Genomic DNA, 20,629 nt, shown 5'->3' with positions numbered 1-20,629 from the left:
TAATAATTTTCACAGCTCAAAGTTTTCTTCTGGACTCTTTTTTTTCCCCCACAGTAAAGTACCCACAGATAAATTTCTGATACGCAGAAGGCTGAATGAGAGTTATGCAGACCATTTTAAAGTTGGGGGCTTATGGTAGGCACAGGGTCAGCTGATGCAGTCTAGAACAGGGGACATCTGAGGAGGCCACAGTTTCGGGTTTTGATAACCACATAAACAATTGAGACATTGCTAAGAAGTCCAAAGTATAATTGTAAATCATTGTGAAATCTGTCCATTCATCATTTAAGCCAAACTAGAAAAAAAAATTATTACTGTGAGTTGATTATTATGATCATTTACAGAGTAATAGGAAGTACTGTGATAAGCCTGTTGCATCTATCAATGTGTTAGAATTGCTCATCAAATTAAGTCTTCCTGGAAACAGTAAAAATCCCAAGTTGTTTTAACATGAATTATCCTGCTTTAACAAACTGGACTTAGTCTTCCTCAGCAATCAGTACTCCTGTTGCAAAAGAAGATTGTTTGACTGCAAGGAAAGGGTGAAGGAAGGAGCATTTACTCTTGCCTCGGCTTGAGTAACTGGAGAAAGGTAAATATAACTGAGGGTGTTACATTACAGTGCACACTGAAGTAGAAGTTACAATCATTAACCTCTGCTTAAAAACTGAAGGCTCAGATTAAACGATCTGTCAGTTTTAGCCTTGCTAGCCATTCTACTTTCACAAATAAAAGGTAGAAATTCACAAAGGATTAAAACAAGCATTTTCTTTGTTTCTCAGGATAGAAGAATGACTAGCTTCTCATTTGTAACAGTTTTTGCCTGCAAGTTATTGCTTTGATTTGAGCTTTGAATGCAATCCAAGTCAATAGGTCAATAAAACTCTTTGCCTTCTTTCAGCTATACTTGTAACTAATGCCACTGTCAACTCAGCCCAATTCTTGGAAAAGAATTTCTGGCTAACTTCTTCTTCCTTTGTGAATTGGATGGCTGCCTGCACATTCATGTGGAGCCATAGCACAATATTTGCTATTGTTCTCTTACTTTGTTTTTATTTTTAATTTCTCAGTCTCATAAATCAGCGTTGTTTCCTCAGTTTATATTTTGTCCTGTTCCAATAGATTTAGCATTTTAAATTGTTGACACATTATATAGCCTCCATAAAGCGGGAAGCATGTTCCGGGTCTGACACAATCCTAGTTTCTTTGCTGCACTTTCACGTTGAAGTAAATGGGCATTGATTTTATTCTGTACCTATAAATGACACCATGAACATAAGACAGAGGAATATGAGATATAAAACTTGAGCTCAAGCTGAAAAAAGTAAGTTTTATTCAGTGTATAGTTGCTTGTTGCCAGCAGCAGAGAAAATAATACATAGATACCTGTATTTACTCTGTGTTTTTGAGAACATGGGAGGTGTGTGTGTGAGCAACCTCTGGGGAACACTTAGAACTTGTCATACAGGAACAGGTCTTAAGAAACGCAGAATGCTTTGGTTCTTCTGTCATCCCCATCACTACTACAGCTCCCTGTACTCCATACTCTTGCTGTGGAAAGACGATTATAATCTGTATCATCCCACGTGAAGCATTTGCCAGAACAAACTAATTATCTGCAAGGAAACAAAGCATCCTGGCTTGCAGCATCAACCAGACACTGGAATACAAAATCTAATTCTGACAGAAGCTGCTTCTTTAACATATTACTCCAGTAGCACCCATCTGACTGTATTTCTTTTAATCTAGTTTGTTCCTCTTCATGCTACTTTGAAGAACAATAATGCTGCTAATACTCTTGTCCTTACGTAGGTTCAGGTTAATAAAGATGTTGTGGTCTGTCTTAGCTTTGGCCAGGGTGGTTTAGCTTTTATGATACAGATTTTTAATTTTAATTTTTAATTAAATGGTGACAATGAATCAATTTGCTGATTTCCCCAAAATCATATTTAAAGAATACTCGTCTTCTACTCTCTTTCATTTTAACAGTAGACTTTCATCAAAGTGTAGTAGTCTGGATTTTCCCATGTCTCTTATCCTGGTAGATAACGTTGACTAGCAGAAACCAACAGCTATGAAGAAAAACACTGATAGCCAGAAAGGTTGATTGCACTTTATTAACTTATTATTAGATGATATTGCAAAACCACTGTTGGGACAGTGTAAGTATAGACTAAAGTCCCTGAGGTTAGCAATTTCTTCTACCTTGTGTTCTGAAAATTTAGGAATAGTAAGAATGGTGTAATGAGCCAGAGCAAAGATGAGCTTGGTTCAACAGTCTAGGAAATTCTCAGATGGATTTTTCTAGCTCAGCCCTGGGAAAGGTCAAAGCAGGCAGCCTGCACTGCACTGGCAGGGTTGGAGTACAGCAGCAGCTTGCTACCCTTACAGCCACAGTGCTCAGTTCAGACTGAAACCACACAGTAATTTTTTTAGGGGTTTGGAAGCTTTGAAACAATCCTGAAAGCCAAGTGTGACAGGAGTAACATGGTCCTTACAGACTGAAAATTCATAGGTCAATGAACAGGGCAAAGCTAGCGCAAGGCTGGGGTCTCCTTGAGGTTGTACCTGTTTGTACTACAGCAGGTTTGGCCCACAGCATTTCACATGTAGCTTCCATGGAGTTGACACCTAATAGCAGAGGAGTTTTTTTCTTAATCCTTAATCCTGCAAGTACTTGTTTCTGAAGTACTCCTACCCTGCAAGTCTGTTGCTGAAGAGCCTCATCAGTGAGGAGGGCTGCGGGGATCTGGCTGTAAGGCAGTACCATCTTGGGGAACTGTGTGGAATACAGCCTATCTTCCCATCTGGCAAAACACTGAACCACACTACAGGTGTGAGGAGGAATACAGGTAAGAGGTGGAATACAGGTGAAGGTGTCTACAGGTGAGAGGAGGAATCCTGCTGATTTTTGCCACACAGGACGGACCCGACGCCAAGCTGCTGCTCAGGGTGGGGCTTTAACGCACGTTCATCCCCAGCAGCCAGCGGGTAGGGTCAGGTGTTAGTCCTGCAGCTCACCGCCTGATCTGTGTCTGTGCTCCTGCAGCTCCAAGGAGGAATGGATGTGAAATTTGTCACTCTTTTGGTTGTTCTAGCAGTCATGGTTAGTCAGACGTCTGAGAGTAAGTAAAACTGTACTTCATCTATCTCTATACTTTAATCTTTTCAAGAAAAAAAGACCTGAAGTGTGGCTACACGGAACAGTGTCTGCTTGAGCCTTTGCAGCTCTACACAGGACTAGAAGTGATAACATAAAGGTCTGTGCTGCTTTTCTTCAGAAAGTCAAACCTGGCTGCCTTGACTGCACAGAGCAATTGGCATTTTCATTGGAGTCAGGGCTTAACCTGAGAATTTTCTCTGTAAACCTGATGTTTCCACAACAGGTGTGGACAGGTTATAATTCTGTGAAGTGGCTAAGCAAGGAAAAGTCATGTGAGTTATTTGTCATAGGAAACGTATCACAAAAATTTTAGCTGCTTAAGGTGTAAGACCTTTAAAGCAGTGATTTCCTGAGGGAACACCTAGTAAAATGTCAGTATTTGTTTAAAGGGATCTCTCAAGTTCAGGTGTAAATTCCTCCTTTACAAGCTTCCCAGAGGAAATATGTTTAGAAAATCACTTGGTCTTTTTCCTTTAAAGTGAAGTTGCCCTGGGTGGCAGAGGTTTCAAAAAACTTTTTATGACAAACTTCAAGTAACTGATTTCTCCCAGCAGAACTTTGCTGTGCATTCAGTGCAGCATGTCTCAAGGATTCAGGAGATCAAATAACACTTGAAAAGCAAACTTAACTTTAAACTTAAAATTTATTAAAAATTTTTGAAAAATAGAACAACTTTAAAAGTTTTCAAAACCAACTAGGCAATGCTGTACTTGAATTCTTAGTTTTTCTTTGTAAGTTTTTACTGTAAAATAAACTGTGTTCACAGAGAAGGTAACTCAGATTCTGGAGGATGATCCTTTCTCAGGCTCTATTGGCTTAAGTAGGATTAGGAATTGTGGAATTCTTTGAAGATTTAGACAACACAGGGAAAAAATCTGCCTTAAAATTCTATTCTGTTAAAATGGCCACTGCACCTGCTGGCGTAGGAAGGCTCTGCAAGTGCTTTTGTTCTAGATATATGATCTGGCCAGTCAGCAAGGTCTTGCACAATAGCACTGACACGTACATGCACAGGTCAAAGTAAAGGTTCTCTTAGAACAGCTCTTTCACACTGAACCACCTGACACAGGGGAAATGCCTTTACCACCTAACTTTCCTCATCCAGACATGCTCCATATTTGGCTACAATACTCAAATGGCAGAACCCACAGTAAAAATGAGAAGAACTGCAGGTGGCTAGCTGGGCACAGGCACACCCTACCCTGAGCTGAACCAGATTTGGGCTTAACCCTACCTAGGCTTACGCTTCTTAGGCTCACCATTATGCTTCCATTTATTTCAGGGTGACAGTAGATATACAAGTAAAATTTGGGCTCGTACGTGTAAACTTGCAGAAGTTTCCTTTGCTTATGGATGTGAATTAGTAGCTGTTGAGAGAGGCCAGGAAAGCCATCTGTTGGCCAAAATCACACCTAGCCACAGGCTTTAAACATGGCCCAGCCAGGCAAGGCCAGAAAACAAGATTGAGGTATTCTGTAGAGTGTGATGGGGATTTCCCCCTCCACAACCTCCACCCCTCTACCCCCATGTCCCAAAATATAATTAAAAAGAAGTTTTTGCAATTTTACTTTAAAAAACCCTGGTAATCTTCCATGATCACATCTCAGTGCCAGGGATTTACAGGGTCCTACACCTGCAGTGAAGGGGGCAGCACTGCATGAAATATGCAGCAGGCTGGACAATGGAGCTTATTCCAAAGATTGTTGGTTTGAATTTCAATTTGAGAAGACAGAGTTCTCTTCTGGAAGCTCCTACATGTATTCATCCTGAAGATATGAAGAGAGAAGTACACATACAATAATAACATCCGCACCAAATGTTTGATGCTACTGCATAGGAATAACAACTAAATAAGACTGTCTGAGACTTCCCAAAGGAGTTATCTGGAGTTATCCTACTGAAGGTACTCCAGTAATGTTAGTCTGGTCTGTGCAGTGTGGGAGATGGGTTCCCTCTTTTCAAAATGTGTTGCTTTATAGAAACAAACCAGATTTATGTTCACATGACAGCTTCTTTTTGCATCTTAATATGAAAGACATTGTGATGTTTGTTTTTGCTAGGAACACCAGAAATTTCCCCTTCTGTTAAGGTAGTAGATATTACTGGGTTTTTGACTACATTAGTATTACACTCTGTTTTGCCAATTTTCAGCCTGCATTTCCTTGATGCTCTGTAATTCAAGAACCAAGGATGTTGTATGGAGACAGACAGCTTGCAAACTGATCATGATTTGATGGACAAAGACCCATGTGAAAATCCTGACTTGTATGAAATAGACATCTATCCATTTCCAGTCAGCCTTCCAGCTTTGAAAATGTCCATATTAACAGCAGTCCTCATAGCAAAACAGGAAAAGCATCACTGCATAGCTTCATTTGTATTTATTCTTTATATAGCATGCTTTATATATATATATATGTATTATTGTTTATGGTTATATGGTTATAGCTTAGAACCCCTTCTATCTTTTTTTAAACTCTGTCTCCGAACTGTGCTTTAACTGTGTGTATTACCATGTCAAAATAGTAGGATGCATTAGAACATTTTTCAGCATTTGAGTTCGCCTCTCAAATCCAGCTATTAAGCAACCTCCTTAGTTTTTACAGACTATGTCTATGCTGCATTTGCCAAGAATCCTAGCATCCTTCTTTGCTCACCTGTCAACCAGGATCAGAGCCTTCTGCATAATGAAATAGTTATTGGCTTGCTTTAGGTTAAGCTGAAAAAAACCTGCCTTGATGTGCTGAACTCTTAAAATAGCCTCAAGCTTGTTTTAAATGAGAGGAACACTTTCTGATAGCTTAATGAAATGAGTGCTAAATAAGCTGCCTTACAGTAGTTACTATTAAGTGTAGGTGATGTGATAGTAAATTTCCCTCCAAGAGCAGAGCCTGGATTCTATGTTCATAAGCCAACAACATGGGACTAGTGAAACTCGTCTGTGGAAATGGCTGTATTGATACCAGAGCATATCACACAATGTTCTGAATAAGCGAGATGTCAATCTGATTAATCAGTGCAAAGTTGTGTGGGTTTTCTTTCCAGATGTACAAAGCCTACTTTGTAACCACAAAAGAATTCCACTAGGAAACACCTAATGCCTGCTGCTAATAGCACAGGTGTGCCAAACTTGTGCAATGTGTGCAGAGGTTCATTCAGGGTGAACTTGAGGCAGGTCTCACATTTCAACATAGAAAGTGCCTCAGATTTATGGATCTCACCATGGAAGAGAAGCATTCCCTCAGACCACACAATGTGTTGGGAGAACCCAACCTGCTTGATAATGTTATCCATACTTGCCGGGCTCCCTTAGTTTGTGTAAATTCAAGAACTGTCCTGGTAAAAGAACAAATACAGCACAGCCTTTCACTCAGCAGTTCATGGGTTACATGCAGTTCACAAAGGTCAGCCAGGTGCTCTGCCAGCAGTACTGACAGGATGCTGTGTGCTGCCAGCAGGATCCAGGGGGGACCACCAGAAGCCTGGTGAAAACACTGACTGCTGGAGTGAAACTTGTGAAGAGTTGCACAAGTCCTGCCTAAGGCAGTTGGGTTGGGTCTGGAGTGGAGGGAAATGGAGAAAGGAAGGAAAAATGCCTTCCGTACTGTTCTTGCTTAAAGCACAGGGATTTCTTTATCATGTTTAGTCAAAAAGACCAAAATGAAACCAATAGTTAAGAGCAAGTACAGGGGTTGGGGACACAATGGCTCCACCACTCACCATCTATTTCCATGTGGCATCATCTCCTCTTTTTTTCTCTATCTGGCCCTCCTTCATGAGGCAAAGACCTGTCCTGCTGTGTTAAATTCTCTATGGAGGAGGCTGGCAGAACCACTTTCTTTCCTTACCAGTGCTCTGCCCTCCCCCTGCCCAGTCCCACCTGCCTGAAACTGCAGTCAAGAGCAGTACAAGAGCCCAGCATGCTCCCGCTGTGTGCCACAAGAGGGCTCTTCATCAGGCACGACAGTTCCCCCAAAAGACTTGGCAAATCTTGGAATATCAGCCTGAAACCGAAGAAGGATGGAAAAGTTCTTTGGGGCCCCAGAAGCCGCGCATGCACCAATAATTGTTTTTAGTATTTCTTGCCTGAACCGTAAATGACCAGCCTCCTCTGGCTGATTAACATGTGGCTCCCAAGTTTGAGCATGACAATGAAAAAAATAGAGCGGAAGGGTAAGACAAGTTCCTAGGGAGTAAATTTTGTCAGGAAGCAGATAGGAAATGGAAAAAGAAGTTTAGGCAGTCAAAGAGATTTGATAATGATCCACTAAAATGTAAAGACAGATGTAATGGACAGTACTCATGGAGGTCTTGTTCCAGGAGAGGCTTTGTTTTCACTGTGCTCCATTCCCAAGTATTGCACTTCAGTCATAGAATGGTTTATGTTGGAAGGGGCCTTAAAGATCATTCAGTTCCAACTCCTTCTGTTCTGTGCAAGGACTATTTCTCTGGCTGGTTTTTTGGGGTGTTTTTTGTTTGTTTGTTCGTGTTGGTTTTTGGGTTTTTTTAATGAATGTGCTAAATAACTTTGAAAACAACAGGTCATTCCCTGGAGTTCCCAGGGAAGAAATACCAAAATAGGTAATATCACCTGCTGAAATAACAACAGATAACAACAGAGGAATCCCTTCTGTCCCAAGGTCCACCACTAAGCTTGTCAGTCCTTTCAGCAGCTCCTTTAGCTTTAGGAGTCTCAATGTTACACAACAGGTCTAAATAATTTTTGGGTGAGCTGCTGTGTATTTCTTACTGTGCCACTGAGTGACAGAGACAAATGAAATCAGAAGCACCGAAAAAATCCCATTGACTGATAAATGGCACAAAAAAGGCCATTCCAACATCCATGTGCAAACTCACAGTCCTTTCTTTTTAACCACTGTTTAGATTAACAATTACTAATAACCCTGATCTAATTGCTGAAACCACAAAAGACCATGGCCCTGGGTTGGGCTGAAATGGTTAGCTTTGCTTATTACCTCCTAATTTCTTCCCACTTGCAGGATTAGAATGAAATTATAGTAACAATGGAGCTGCAGGATGGCTCAATGCTCCATGAGAGCAGCATCAGCTCTCCCGGGCTCTGGGGAAATAAAGGAATTCCTTGGCTCACTGCTCTCATTCTTCACACACAGGAAAAAAAATCACTTTTAAAACTGACTTCCATGTAAAAAGGTACCAGTTATCATAAGTGCCTCTGTCAACAGAAGGTTGCTGGTGACACTTTCGTGTTCTCCGACAGAAAGACCCTCATGCCATGCATTCATCTATGATTCACAGATTGTCTATTTTCCATCTTGTAGCTGTGCTTTCATACACATAACAAAAATACAAAAAAAATATTTAAAGGTGACAGCTTCTTTTTCTTCAAAAAACCAGTGCACATCAGAACTCCTCAATGAATACATACCTGTGAAGACAAGAAAGCCTCCCCAGGCACATACCTCTAATAAAAAGTACTAGCAGACTCTCAATCTCCCTAAGAAATTCTCTTGCCTCGTTAGCAAGAACATAAGCACCACTCATTTACATTTTATGCAGAATTTCAGCCTGGTTTCCGTTGAGGCATTCCCCAATTTCACACGAAGCCTGTTGCTTGTGCTTATGCTGCAGGGCACAGCTTTTGTACAGCCGCATGGGTTGGATGTCAGTGGCATCCAATGCTCCAGGTCAAAGATTGACTGAGCAGAGGGTGAATGAATTGCTCTAAAACGGCAACTCTGGTCATGTGAGTGGTGTATGAAGGTGGAGCTCTAAACAAGTTGCTAAAGGATGCAACTCCTGTTGGTTAAGTTTGTTGCAAAAGGGCAGCCAGTCAGCAGTGCCCAGCAAGACACACACAAGCCCAGCTGGATGCATCAGGAGTTTTGCTTTATTCTCCTTGGTTGAGCCTGTGTATATTTTTCCTTACAAAGCTATAAAAGTACATCAATATTAATTTCATAATTTTCAGTTACAAAGTGTACAAATGGCTAACATGGTGCTATATAGTGCATTGTAAAGTGCAATGCTGATAGTTCAGATCTGAGTATCAAAGCAAGTGATGTATAGTATTTAAGTATATAAAGTAGGATGAGGGAAAGATATAGTAGCCAAGCATCAGCAAAACCAATTGAGGAATAGTTCAGGGAACAGCTGGTTCTCCCTAATACCTCTGGTAATACTCAGCCATTCCACAGGAGCTGGTAGTACTGGTCTTGCCAAGTATTTTAGTTTACTAGACCCCAAAGAAGTACAGAACTAGACCTCCCCAAAAAGCACAGCAGGCAAGTTTAAATATAGAGTTTAAAATAGATAGATAGAGTTTAAAATAGATAGATAGAGTTTAAAATATAATTACTCTTCCTTAAGTTTTTATCTGACAGAATCCTTCTGTCAGGAGCTGGCTGGCAATGACAAAAGTATTTAATTTAGTTTTACCAACTCTACCTTGAGGACCCAGAAAAAACCTTAAACTTAATGATGCTCAATGAGCTGAATTTCCATTTGTGAACATCAATTAACTTGCTTCCTAAGAAGTATGCTGTTGAAGAGAGAAAAACAAAGAACAATGGGGAAATAACAGGTAACATTCAACACTTAATTAGTCCTTCTGCAGCATATGATTATTTATAGCCCTCCTCTCTGGGTTGCTGAGGAGACAGCTGCTGGGCCAGCTTCTGCCTTTCCCCCTCCCTTCTGACTGTGAGATCCCAGGGCTTTGTCATCACGCCCACGGCTACAAAATGCCCCTGCAAGCAGCAGTGGGCAATGTTATTGCTCTCCAGCGACTGCAGCTCCATCGCTGGCTGCTCGAGCTCACTGCTACAGCTGTGCCAGCATCTATTATTCCAGATTTCAGCAAGCACTCTTCTAAGGTGCAGAGCACACAATTGTCTTGCTTACAGGAAAATTTTTAAACACACTTCTTATCTCCTGCTTACTGAAGCTGAAATTGATTCTCTGGTTTTTTTTTCTAGTTCATGACTCTTGTGTTCAAGGCTAAATGATTACCTAGGGAAAGCTCGGATAGGAAGAAAAATGAAAACGAATAGGAAGACTCTCTCCCCACTTCTCCCACATTAGTTCAAGGTCTGAGACACAGGGGTCCTTGCCGTGCTCACTTTGAAGCGTGGGTTTAATACTGAGACCTTCATCCTAGATAAATCCCTGAGCAATACAGCTTTGCTTGTCCTTGAACTGATGGAGGAAATCCCTTTTAGAAGATCTATTTCTGTGCTAGCACAGAAGAAAATCAAACCTCAAAATGTTAGTATTTATCTTTAAAAATAAAAGCCCACCTAGATTTATGATCTGCTTTTTAAAGTTCGGTGACATTTTATTTTCAAAATGGTAATAGCAAACAGGAAAAAATCTGCAGGAGATAATTCCATAGTGAAGGCACATTCAATCCTGGGAGCCCTTGGGGTAAAAGAAAACACAAAGCCGAACAAGAACATTAATAATTTCAAAAAGATAACAAAAGATAATGGGCCTGATTTGACCTCAAAAGGCAGAGCTTTTAAACTATACTCCTGACAGTTCCTATGTCATTAATGTTGGTGATCCACAAGTAAAAATAAATCTTTAAAAATTACTTTTATAGAACTGTAACAAACCTTTACATACACATGCACAAGGAGGGGTAAAGGAAACTGTTATTTAAACAACTAAACCACCAATCTCTCTTGTGGGAGAAACTGAAAAGACAGTATCTCACCACAAAAGCTGTGAAGATAACTAGCCCTTGACAGCACTCCGAATTGCCCTTCCACTCAGGCGTGCAGCATGGGCAGCAAACAAGAGTGTGATGTGTGGCTGCAGCTGCACTGAGCTCAGGGACATGTGCAGGGTTGGCCCATGTCACTGCTGTGCTGAAGTTGAGGGATATGGGCTTTTTGGAAGAGCAGGCTGGAAGGCAAGGAGAGGGAGTTGGCCTTTATGCAAGAGGGCAGCAGGAGTGCACTCTGCCTGGGGATGGGGCACGAGCTGAGAGCTTACAGTCAGGATTAGTGGGCAGACCAACAGGAGTGACATGGTAATGTGGGGGTCTGCTATAGACCTCCTGACCAGGAAGAAGAAGCTGCAGCCTTCTTCAAACAGATGGAAAAATCCTCATATTCACAGGCCTTAGTCTTCATGGGGGGACTTTGACTATGCTGAGATCTGCTGCAAGGGCAATACAACAGTGCTCAAACAATCTGTAAGTTCTGATGTGCATTAATGACATCTTCCATGACAAGTAATCCAGGAACTGGCACAGCAAAGCACTCAGCTGGACGAGATACTTGCCAACAGGGCAGACCTAGTCAGGGGCCTGAAATCAGAGGCAGAATTGGCTACAGTGTCCATAAGATGGTGGAGTTTGGGATTCTAGGAGAAGTGAGCAGGGCAAAAAGCAAGATGGATGGCCCTGGATTTAATAAGAGCAGATTTAAAACCTCTTCAGAAGTTTGAAAGAATCCCATGGAATATGATTCTGGATAGAAGAGGGGTCAAGCAGAGCTGGCTGATGTTCAATGGTCAACCCCTCCAAGCATTAGAAAGGTCTGTCCTGACAAACAGAAACCCAAGCAGTGTGTCAGGAGACCTGGCTGGATGTGCTCAGAGCTTTTAACTGCACCAGAATGTAAAAACAATGTGTGGAAAGCAAAAACAAAGGGGTGGAAGCAGTGCCAGGTGACCCAAGTGGAGTAGAGAGTTCTCTGATAATGCAGGAATAAGGTTAGGAAAGATAAAGAAAAAGCTGAGCTGGAGTTGAATCTGTCAAGGGATGTGACATGTGACAAAATATTCCACAAGTACATAAATAACAAAAGAAAGAGGAGTGAATATGAAAACCCACTGCTAAATCAGACAGAGCAACTGGTGACAAATTACATGGATAAGGCTGAGGTACTCAACACCACCTTTGTCTTACTCTTTACCATGCAAACTGGGCTTCAAGAATCCCATGTTCCTGGGACCAGAGGGAATGTCTGCAGCAAGGGTGATTTGTTGTCAGCAGCAAAGGACCAAACTAGAGACCACTTTTAAAAACTGGACACATATAAGGCCACAGGAGAGATAGGATGGGGCACAACCAGTGCTGAGGAAGCTGGTTGACGTCATTGGGAGGCCACTGTCAGTTACCTCTGAACAGTCATGGCAACTGGGAGAGGTTCTTGAAGATAGAAAGCAATTATTACCCCTATCTTCAAGTAGGGCAAGAAGGAGATCCAGAGAACTATAGGCTGCTCAACCTCATCTCAGTCCCTGGGAAGGTGATGAAGAAAATCCCCTGAGAAAGCATTTCCCAAGATCTGAAGGACAAGACAGTCATCAGGAGTGGTCAGCATGGATTTATGATGGGGAGATGATGCTTGACCAACGTGGTAGCCATCTCCAGTAACATGACTAGCATATTGGTCAAGATGAGAGAGATGTGTTTTGTGTACCTTGACTTCAGGAAAGTCTTTGATACTGTCTCTTGTAATACCATCATAGACAAGCTGACAAAGTATAGGGTAGACAAGTAAAGATTGAGGCAGATAGAAAACTGAATGAAGGACCAGGTTCAGAGTGTTGTAATTGGTGCCACAAACCCCAGAGGTCAACATGGTCTTCACTAAAGACCTGGATGATGGAACAGAATGTGCCTGTGGCATGTTTGCAGATGATAACAAACTGGGAGCTGTAGCTGATGTACCACATGATTTTGCTGACATAGAAATGGGCAGAGAGGAAGCTCATGAAGTTCAACAAGGGGAAATGCAAAGTCCTGCATCTAGGGAGAAATGATGGGAGGCTGGGGGCTAGTAGGGAACAGAAATAGAAGTCTGATTGGTTTGTCTCTTGTTTCTCAGGAAATTCCTCCAGGGCTTCATAATGAGGGAAGGGGCATGAAGACATGACTTGCTTGGTCACAGAATGGCTGCTTCTCTCAGGAAAAGGAGTTAATTAAGCTAACCACATTATCAGGGGCTGGGAGCAAAGCTCAAGCAGGATGCAGAGACCAGATGTCCCTGCTTGAGCAGGGGGCTGGACCAGATGACTTCCAGAGGTGCCTTCCAACCTCAACCCCTCTGTGATTCTGTGCAGTCAAACTATGACTTGTCCCTCTCATATCTGTGTTGTTTCTAACATTGCTATTCCTCTTTTTAGCTTTGTTTCCTGGGGCCTTTGACTGTTGCACAAAAATTTCAGATGAAATTCCGAAAGGAATTCTCAGAAGAGTGGAGAGGTTTGAAATCCAGAAAGCTGATGGCCTGTGTCACCTAGAGGCTGTTATGTAAGAGATATTTTGTGTCCTTCCCTGTGAAAGGGATACTGCAAGTTAAAATCTATTAGGCAGCATTTAAATAAGTAGAATCTTGGAAAGCTAACACAAATTCAAAAACTGACATTGTATGTGATTTAAGAATTGTCCTTCCTTGTGCTCTTTAAACTTGATTGTTAAAATTTAATTCTTTTTTCAGTAATAATACTGAATATTATTCAGCCTTCATTGACACTTGCTTTATTTTTAGAACTGAGAAATTACTCATGCACCTTAAGATTTATCTGCTTTTTCCAATTATTTATCCCCTAAAAACCTTGCCTAAACTCATTAAATCAGCTTTACTTTCGCAAATAAGCTATTTCTATTTTTTTTTTTCTGGTACAATGTCACACTGTTTGGATTACATTGGTACATTTTCTAGACTTTTGCATGATAATCATGACAGTCAATAATTATACAGTGGTCTGCTTATTTATTGGCCATAGAAATGTACTGCTTTGCACCGTGGATCTTTTTGCACTGAAGTAGTAAAGCTTTTTTTCAGATTTTGGAATGTAAGTTTAATAATGTAAAACTTAGATCCTAACATATTTGAAACCAGAAGAAAAAGTGAATAAATACAGTATAAAATATAATTTAAGATGAACCAAGTCCAACTTTGTGGTCTTCGTAGGTGAGTGATAAGTATGATGATTTTTAAAAGCTGGGATTTTTACTTTTTTTCTTTGAAACTGACAACCATTTTTTTTCTCTGTCAGTCTCCACATAAAAGGCAAAAAGTTCTGTGTGAATCCATGGAATAGAAAAGTCAAAAAAATGATGAAGAAGATGAAGCACAAGATTCACAGGATCAAATCTCATTTTAGAAAGCAGAGAAGAATCAGAATTACCAAACAGAAAGAACGGAAACAGTAGCAAGATGAAGCAAGCCCCATGATGAAGATACTGTGGCATAGGGCACTGCAAGCAAGGATACCATATTTTACCAGTGATGGATGATTGTTGCATTAAAATAACTTTTCAAATCTCTATGTGCCAGAGAAAGCAGAGGCAGAAAACATCACTTGTACTCAGAACGATGCTGATCAGATTATCAGACAAATGACAAGGTGTTCCTGGTAATGTCTTGTAGCAAGTGCTCACTGTACCTCCTGGATCTTTTGGCAGACTTAAATCTTCCTCTTTCTCACCCTGCCTTCATCGCAACCTCCCTTGTGATTTCTGTTTTAACATACTGTTCCTTCACATTCCTCCATTTGTTTCCAGTCCTATCCTTGGTCCTTATTCTTCCCTGTCTGCAGTCATCTTCATGCTGTTGCCTGTTTCGTTTATATTCTTCCAGTCATTAATCTTTCTTTTTTCTTCATCTTACCTAGTTTTACAAACACAATTTCAGACAGTTACAGTTTAAGTTTGCCAAAAACATGTCTTTTACCTATTCCAAACAATCTCTGCTCCCAGCTGTTACTATTATGAAATGTAATTTCAGTGATAATATCCAAGCCTGTCCATAGGACTCAAAGTGTGGCATTCAGAGCTATGCAATAAAGATCATCCTATTGCTTTTGTTTGTTCAGTTCCCTACTCAGATCCTTCAGATGGGTCCTTCCTACTCTCTTTGCTGAATTTCTCATAATTAGGACTGAAGTTTACGTGTGTCCCTCAAGGCCTTTTTTGAAGACTAGCAGTGATGACAGCTTGGCCACTCCATAGCCTCTCTTCCACTGCACAGCACTGCCTTCTCCTGTGTGGCACAGTCCTGATTTCCTCCCTGCTTCCTGGAAACTTCCAAGTAATTTAGTGTTTTCACAAAGACATCTCATCAACAGCACCTCTCCTCACAGACACGTACACAGAAAGCAGCAAATGAGGACGGAGAAGAGAGGTTTTTAAAAGAGTAAGTGCCATAGAATGCATACATCTAGTGAGCCAAAAATACTTATAGCAGCACAATTCCATTCTTTCTCCTCTTCCCCCAGCAATTACTGTTTTTTTTCAATCACTGCATCTGACTTAAGTGAATTCCTCTGAGTTGCCTCTTGCATTTGTTTTGAAATTTTTATGTAAAACTACATCCTGAAAGCATGGGAGAAAGCAAGGCCAATGATAGGGGATAGAAGCAGCTGCTGGTATGTTCCCTAAATAAGAAAGAAGATGAAAAACCGAAGCAAGGTCACTAGAGATAAGCACCATACTTTACAGATGCAAATCTGGTGAGAGAAACTTGACTCCCTCCAAAACAGATAAGAGAAACCATTACTGCTCTTAGGAGCCAACAGCCTTTGGACAGGGATGAGGCAACTAATATAACTCTTCTTCCAGATTCTAGGGAATATTTTGTACAGCACATACAATGGCATAGCTCCATCCTCTGCCTGCTGCAACTGTATCCAGGAAGCCTGCTGCTGGGACCAGGAGCTGGGGCTGCCGTCTCTGACTCTGAGCCTCACAGAGGCTCTTCCTCCCAAGGCTGTGCTCAGCACACTGCTGAGGCAGAGGATGTGACCCTGGCTGATGCAAGCTGAAACAGCACACGGTTTCCACCATTTCATTTGCACTGCCTGGACACCACATGGATAATTAGCTAATGGGTATTACACAGAATCCAACCCCCCTGGGCCTAGGTCAGCAGAGCACCAGGAATGCTAAATTGCAGAAGCTCTTTACAATATGGCAGCAGCAGTTTACTGTTTCTGGCAGTTCTATTTTCTTCCTCATGTTCTGCTCTGCATTCCAGATTTTACCTTCTTCCTTCCCTCAGATTTCTGGGTGGGTTTATGATGGCATCTGAGCTCCTCAGACTTGTGCCATCAATGCAACCAGTGATCTTTTGAGTGTATAGTGTACCCAACATACTGACTAAAGCATGGACTGTACCCCAATTTCCATGGCCCTTCTATGAGAGAGAGCATTTCACAGGATTAGAGCCTGGAACAACCTTTCCAGAGAAGGGACAGGAAGGGAAAGGGAAGGGAAAGGGAAGGGAAAGCGAAAGCGAAAGCGAAAGGGAAAGGGAAAGGGAAAGGGAAAGGGAAAGGAAAGGGAAAGGAAAGGGAAAGGAAAGGGAAAGGAACCTTGAGAAACTTCAAGTTTGAAATGTAGAACAAATTAATATTTTTTTTATAAAGAACCGTAACAAGCAAATAAAAAACCCTCTCAGTACTGCTGTTCTCCTTTGCAACGGGTTGATATGCTGGCAACTACACCTCCCTGTTCTCTTGGCTTGCAGACCTGTCCTCTGACAGCTGTAGGTTCACAGCACAGCTGCAGTTCTCTCTTCTGTTTGTAAAGCAGTACAGATACTGGTGGTGACTTGTTTTTGTACTGTCAGCTTCCCTGGCCTCCTCATCTTTGATTCTTATCAGTTCAGCAATTCCTGCTTCATATTTGAAATTAAAGACCCAACCAAACCTGCAACTCAAATGTTATTGAAATACTTGCATTTACTGGACCTTTGATATTTTTGTTTACATCTTTGAGTTCTTCAGTGTGATGTCTTCTATCAGGTTCTCCTGGAATCAGTAGATCAAAGTGAGAGATTATGAGATTACAAAGTCCACTCCCTCCTACCAGCTGTATTTCAAGTTTTGGTTCCAGTGCATTCTTTCAGGAATTGAATTAGAAAAACTTCTACCAGTCATTCAACCTAAAAAAAAAGGTTCCTCCCTGGTAATGGCATATGAAGTATCAAAACAGCACTTGAAAGATCCACTGTCTCATACAGTTTCATTTATCCCTAAACCCTGAAACACAACATGTAGAAGCAAAATGTTCCAGTTTCCAAACCTTCGCTTGAGTGACCTCATACTCTCTGTACCTGAGCATTATTTTTGACCTTTTGCCATTTTGTACTTGGCAACAAAATAAAATCAATGCCTTTTTCACTAAACTCATCTCAACATCTTGTTTGGTGGAAGAGATTATTAGGGCTCATTACTTTGTTTTCCCTGAAAATGCTGAATAAAGCTCTCTTTTCAATGGGTTTCAGTGGCTTAAAGGTGTAGTTGGTTGCATTTGAAAACCCCAGTGAGTATTTTAGTGGCTTGGAAGTGTAACTTCCATTGAATTAAGTTCCAGATTAGGCTTGTAATTAATATTCTTGAGAATTCCAGTAAAGGCACTCCTACACACTTTTAAGAAACAGTTTAACAGATTATTATAATCTGGCTTTTTCATTTATTTTAACAGTTATTAACTTAATGTGATAGCCTCTAAGTCATTTTTAAGATGCTTTAAAAAAATCACAGATAGCATTGCCTAAGAACTGCTAAAGAGAAGCAAAGAACCTGTTTGGTCTATTAAGGCAAAACCAGCACCCTGAATTTGATACTCTTGCTTAAAACTAGAAAGTGAGTCATAACACTGCAAACACTTTTCTTTCAAAGCAGTACTGGGTTAGGAGTTCCCACACACTTTTACACAGTTGAAAAACGTTGATAGAGGCTCAAATTCAAACCCATCTTTTATCAAAACAGCCTGGATCTTAACAGAAGAAGAGGATATGCACTTGCCCTCTCAGTAGCACACCTGAGCATGTTTCTGAGACAAGGTTATTCTGAGTTATGCTGAGTTTCTTTGGTAGTACCATCTTTATTAAAACAACCTGTCCTTTCTCAGGTTTCCAGTTCTAAGGTTACTGAGGTGCAACACTCAATTTGATGCATTAGTCCAAATTAACAAACAGAACTTGCAAATACAATTTTTGATTATACATCTCCCTGGGCAGATTGATTAAACTCTACAGCCATGAAAGGAAAATGACCTGCATTCTCACTAGCTGGGCTGGAAATAGAGCAATCACATGTCCGAAGCACAATTTGGTTAGAGAACTATAATTAATTACCTAAGAGGTTTGGAATAAGATTCACCAACAACTTTAATGATATGAATGCAATCTTTACAAGAAATTAGTGTAAAACAATTGTAGACTATTGCAACAGCAGCATAGACAGACCCTTTCTTGTGAAGAAACAATTGTAATTTTTTTAAGTATTCCCTTGTAATACACTCTGGGGCAGGAAAAGTAAATAGTCTCATAAAGCTGGATAAAAAGAACAACACTACTGACAACAATTATAAAATAAATTGTATTGATTAATAAGAAAAAGTAGGCTCTAGATCTTGGGCTATAAGACTTAGTCATCAAACTAGTCTGCAAGAGGAGGACATCTGGACTTGATACAAATTTAAATTAGCATCTGGATCCATAAACATCCTGAGGAGACAAAAGCAATGCTTTTAGCAGTGTAATGACCAGGTAAATCTCTAAATATCTGGTAGAGATACATAGACCATGGGAAAGAAAGCAGTAATATGGATCACCTCCCCAAGCTAATCTTAGTAATTTTGTCAGGGATTTTAATGAGACCAGTAGAAGATGTAATAAAAAAGATTATTTTTTAGATCTGCATTTAGTGTTGACTATACACACACACACACACAAAAAGAACTGCAAAACACAATTCTGACTTCACCATTTTGAAAGCAAATAAGACATTTATCAGAAGGAAACCGCCACCTGAGTGCAGGCTCCCAGGTGAGCAGGTTTACATCGCCAGGAGCAGCAAGAGCAGGTGCAGCCAGAGCAGTTACAAGGTGGCAGGCAGGGCAGTGACCAGGCCAAGGGCACGCACTCACAGTGCCCAAACAAACACAGAGAGCAGGGCCAGTGACGGCAAAACAGGGTCAACCAAGAGTCCAGGCTTCCAGACAAGTTTGTAGGGATGATTAGGTTGGAGGTGAAGCTGGGGGGTCAAGTCACTGGGTCAGGATCAGCAAGGGTCGTACCAGGCACAGGCACATTCATGATGCCCCTCTGGCAAAGGCCCAACTTTGAACACGGCTCCCAAGCGAAAGGGAAGAGGTGGCCATGGAGGCTTCTCACAGCTCCATCAGACTACTTTCTCCAGGGCAGTCCCATCCCAGGCTACCTGAGATGTGGGAACCAAAGCTGGCCTTGTGCACAGCCAGCTGAGCCCCCAGGGAGCAGGGAGATGGGCTGCTCCATCTGCTTCCCAGCACATCTTCCATACAACCAGGACAGTCCAGGCATCCCCATGTCAGGAACATTTTGCCACCAAAGTGAATGTTGAGAGGCTGGTATTAGGAACCCATTTTGATGTCTAGAACAAGGATACAGCTCTAGTTCTGGTTCTTTGGTTTTGTTTGTTTTTTGGGTTGCTGTTTTGGTTGGTTGGTTGTTTTGCTGCTGGTTTTGTTTTGTTTTGCTTTTGTTGTGGGATTTTTTTGGTTGGTTGGTTGGGTTTTGGTGGTTTTTTTGTTGTTGTTGGTTTTGGTTGGTTGGTTGTTTTGTTTGTTTGTTGGCAGGAATGGAAAAGAAGAAGGAATTGAAGTTTTAGAATCCCGGAGCAGATGAACTTTCCTAACAAGCCCCTTTGGTCTGTAGGCACAGGAGGCACCAGTGTACATGATGTAACATGATGTAACTACGCCATCACCAACCAAGTTTGCATTTTGTCAACGTGTTTCTTTCAGAATAACAAATGGAATTGGCTTGTACACTGACTGGCACAAGCTTATCAGGAGACGTGCAGAAAAAACTTCTCTCGATTTCTCAGTGGTATTTCTCAATCCTTGCACTACAGATAGTTATGTGACAAATCTGTGATGATTTTGCATGACAGGGGCACAGCAAACAGCTACAAGTTCAAAACAGATTGAACAAACAGGACAGAAGTTAACACTTTCAATGATGGCTTTTCCATTTCCTTTGCAGTATTTTTACCTGCCCCTAAGATGGCAGTTTAACACCCTGGAGTGGTGTGAGGCGAGCAAGGTGGTATCTTCTGCTAGCTATAGCAGTCAGATCTCACAGAACCTGACAGCTGCTAAGGGAGTACATTTCCTTAACTTGAGCAGTGGTTTACAACCCAATTATCCACGCTATAAAATTTGTGTTTGACTTCTGTCAAGCAACTTCCCATCCACAACAGACGTTTGTGCTCCCAGTTCACTGGGGATGTGCAACAGTGGAGTAGGTGGATATAAATCATCTCGTGGCCTAAAGGCAAGCGAGGCTCGCAGGAGGAATCCACGCATTAGCTAACTGCCAATTTGTCAGCAGTAAACCCGTGATGTGCAGCTTGCCACATGGAAGATTTAACGAGCTCGGACGAAAATGTTACGAGAAGATCCAGGGCAGGGCAGGGCAGGACATCCATCATATCCTCCGTGAAGCAATTCTGCTGGCAGAGCTCCGTGCGAGCCCC

General features: G+C 41.4%; 1 protein-coding gene across 1 annotated transcript; it reads left to right on the top strand.

Annotated features, from left to right (window-relative positions):
- The first annotated feature begins 2,636 nt into the window (after positions 1 to 2,636).
- Positions 2,637 to 14,967, top strand: CCL28 (C-C motif chemokine ligand 28). The gene is made up of 3 exons (XM_008630629.2): positions 2,637 to 3,125; positions 13,283 to 13,409; positions 14,159 to 14,967. Exons 1-3 carry the CDS (start codon positions 3,062 to 3,064, stop codon positions 14,313 to 14,315), a joined length of 348 nt encoding a protein of 115 aa, XP_008628851.1. The 5' UTR covers positions 2,637 to 3,061; the 3' UTR covers positions 14,316 to 14,967.
- Positions 14,968 to 20,629: the final 5,662 nt, after the last annotated feature.

This window comes from Corvus brachyrhynchos, unplaced genomic scaffold (genome assembly GCF_000691975.1).
Source record: "Corvus brachyrhynchos isolate BGI_N302 unplaced genomic scaffold, ASM69197v1 scaffold42, whole genome shotgun sequence".
Taxonomy (NCBI): Eukaryota; Metazoa; Chordata; class Aves; order Passeriformes; family Corvidae; genus Corvus; species Corvus brachyrhynchos.
Note: the sequence above shows the minus strand (reverse complement) of the source record. Positions and strands in the feature narration are given on the sequence as shown.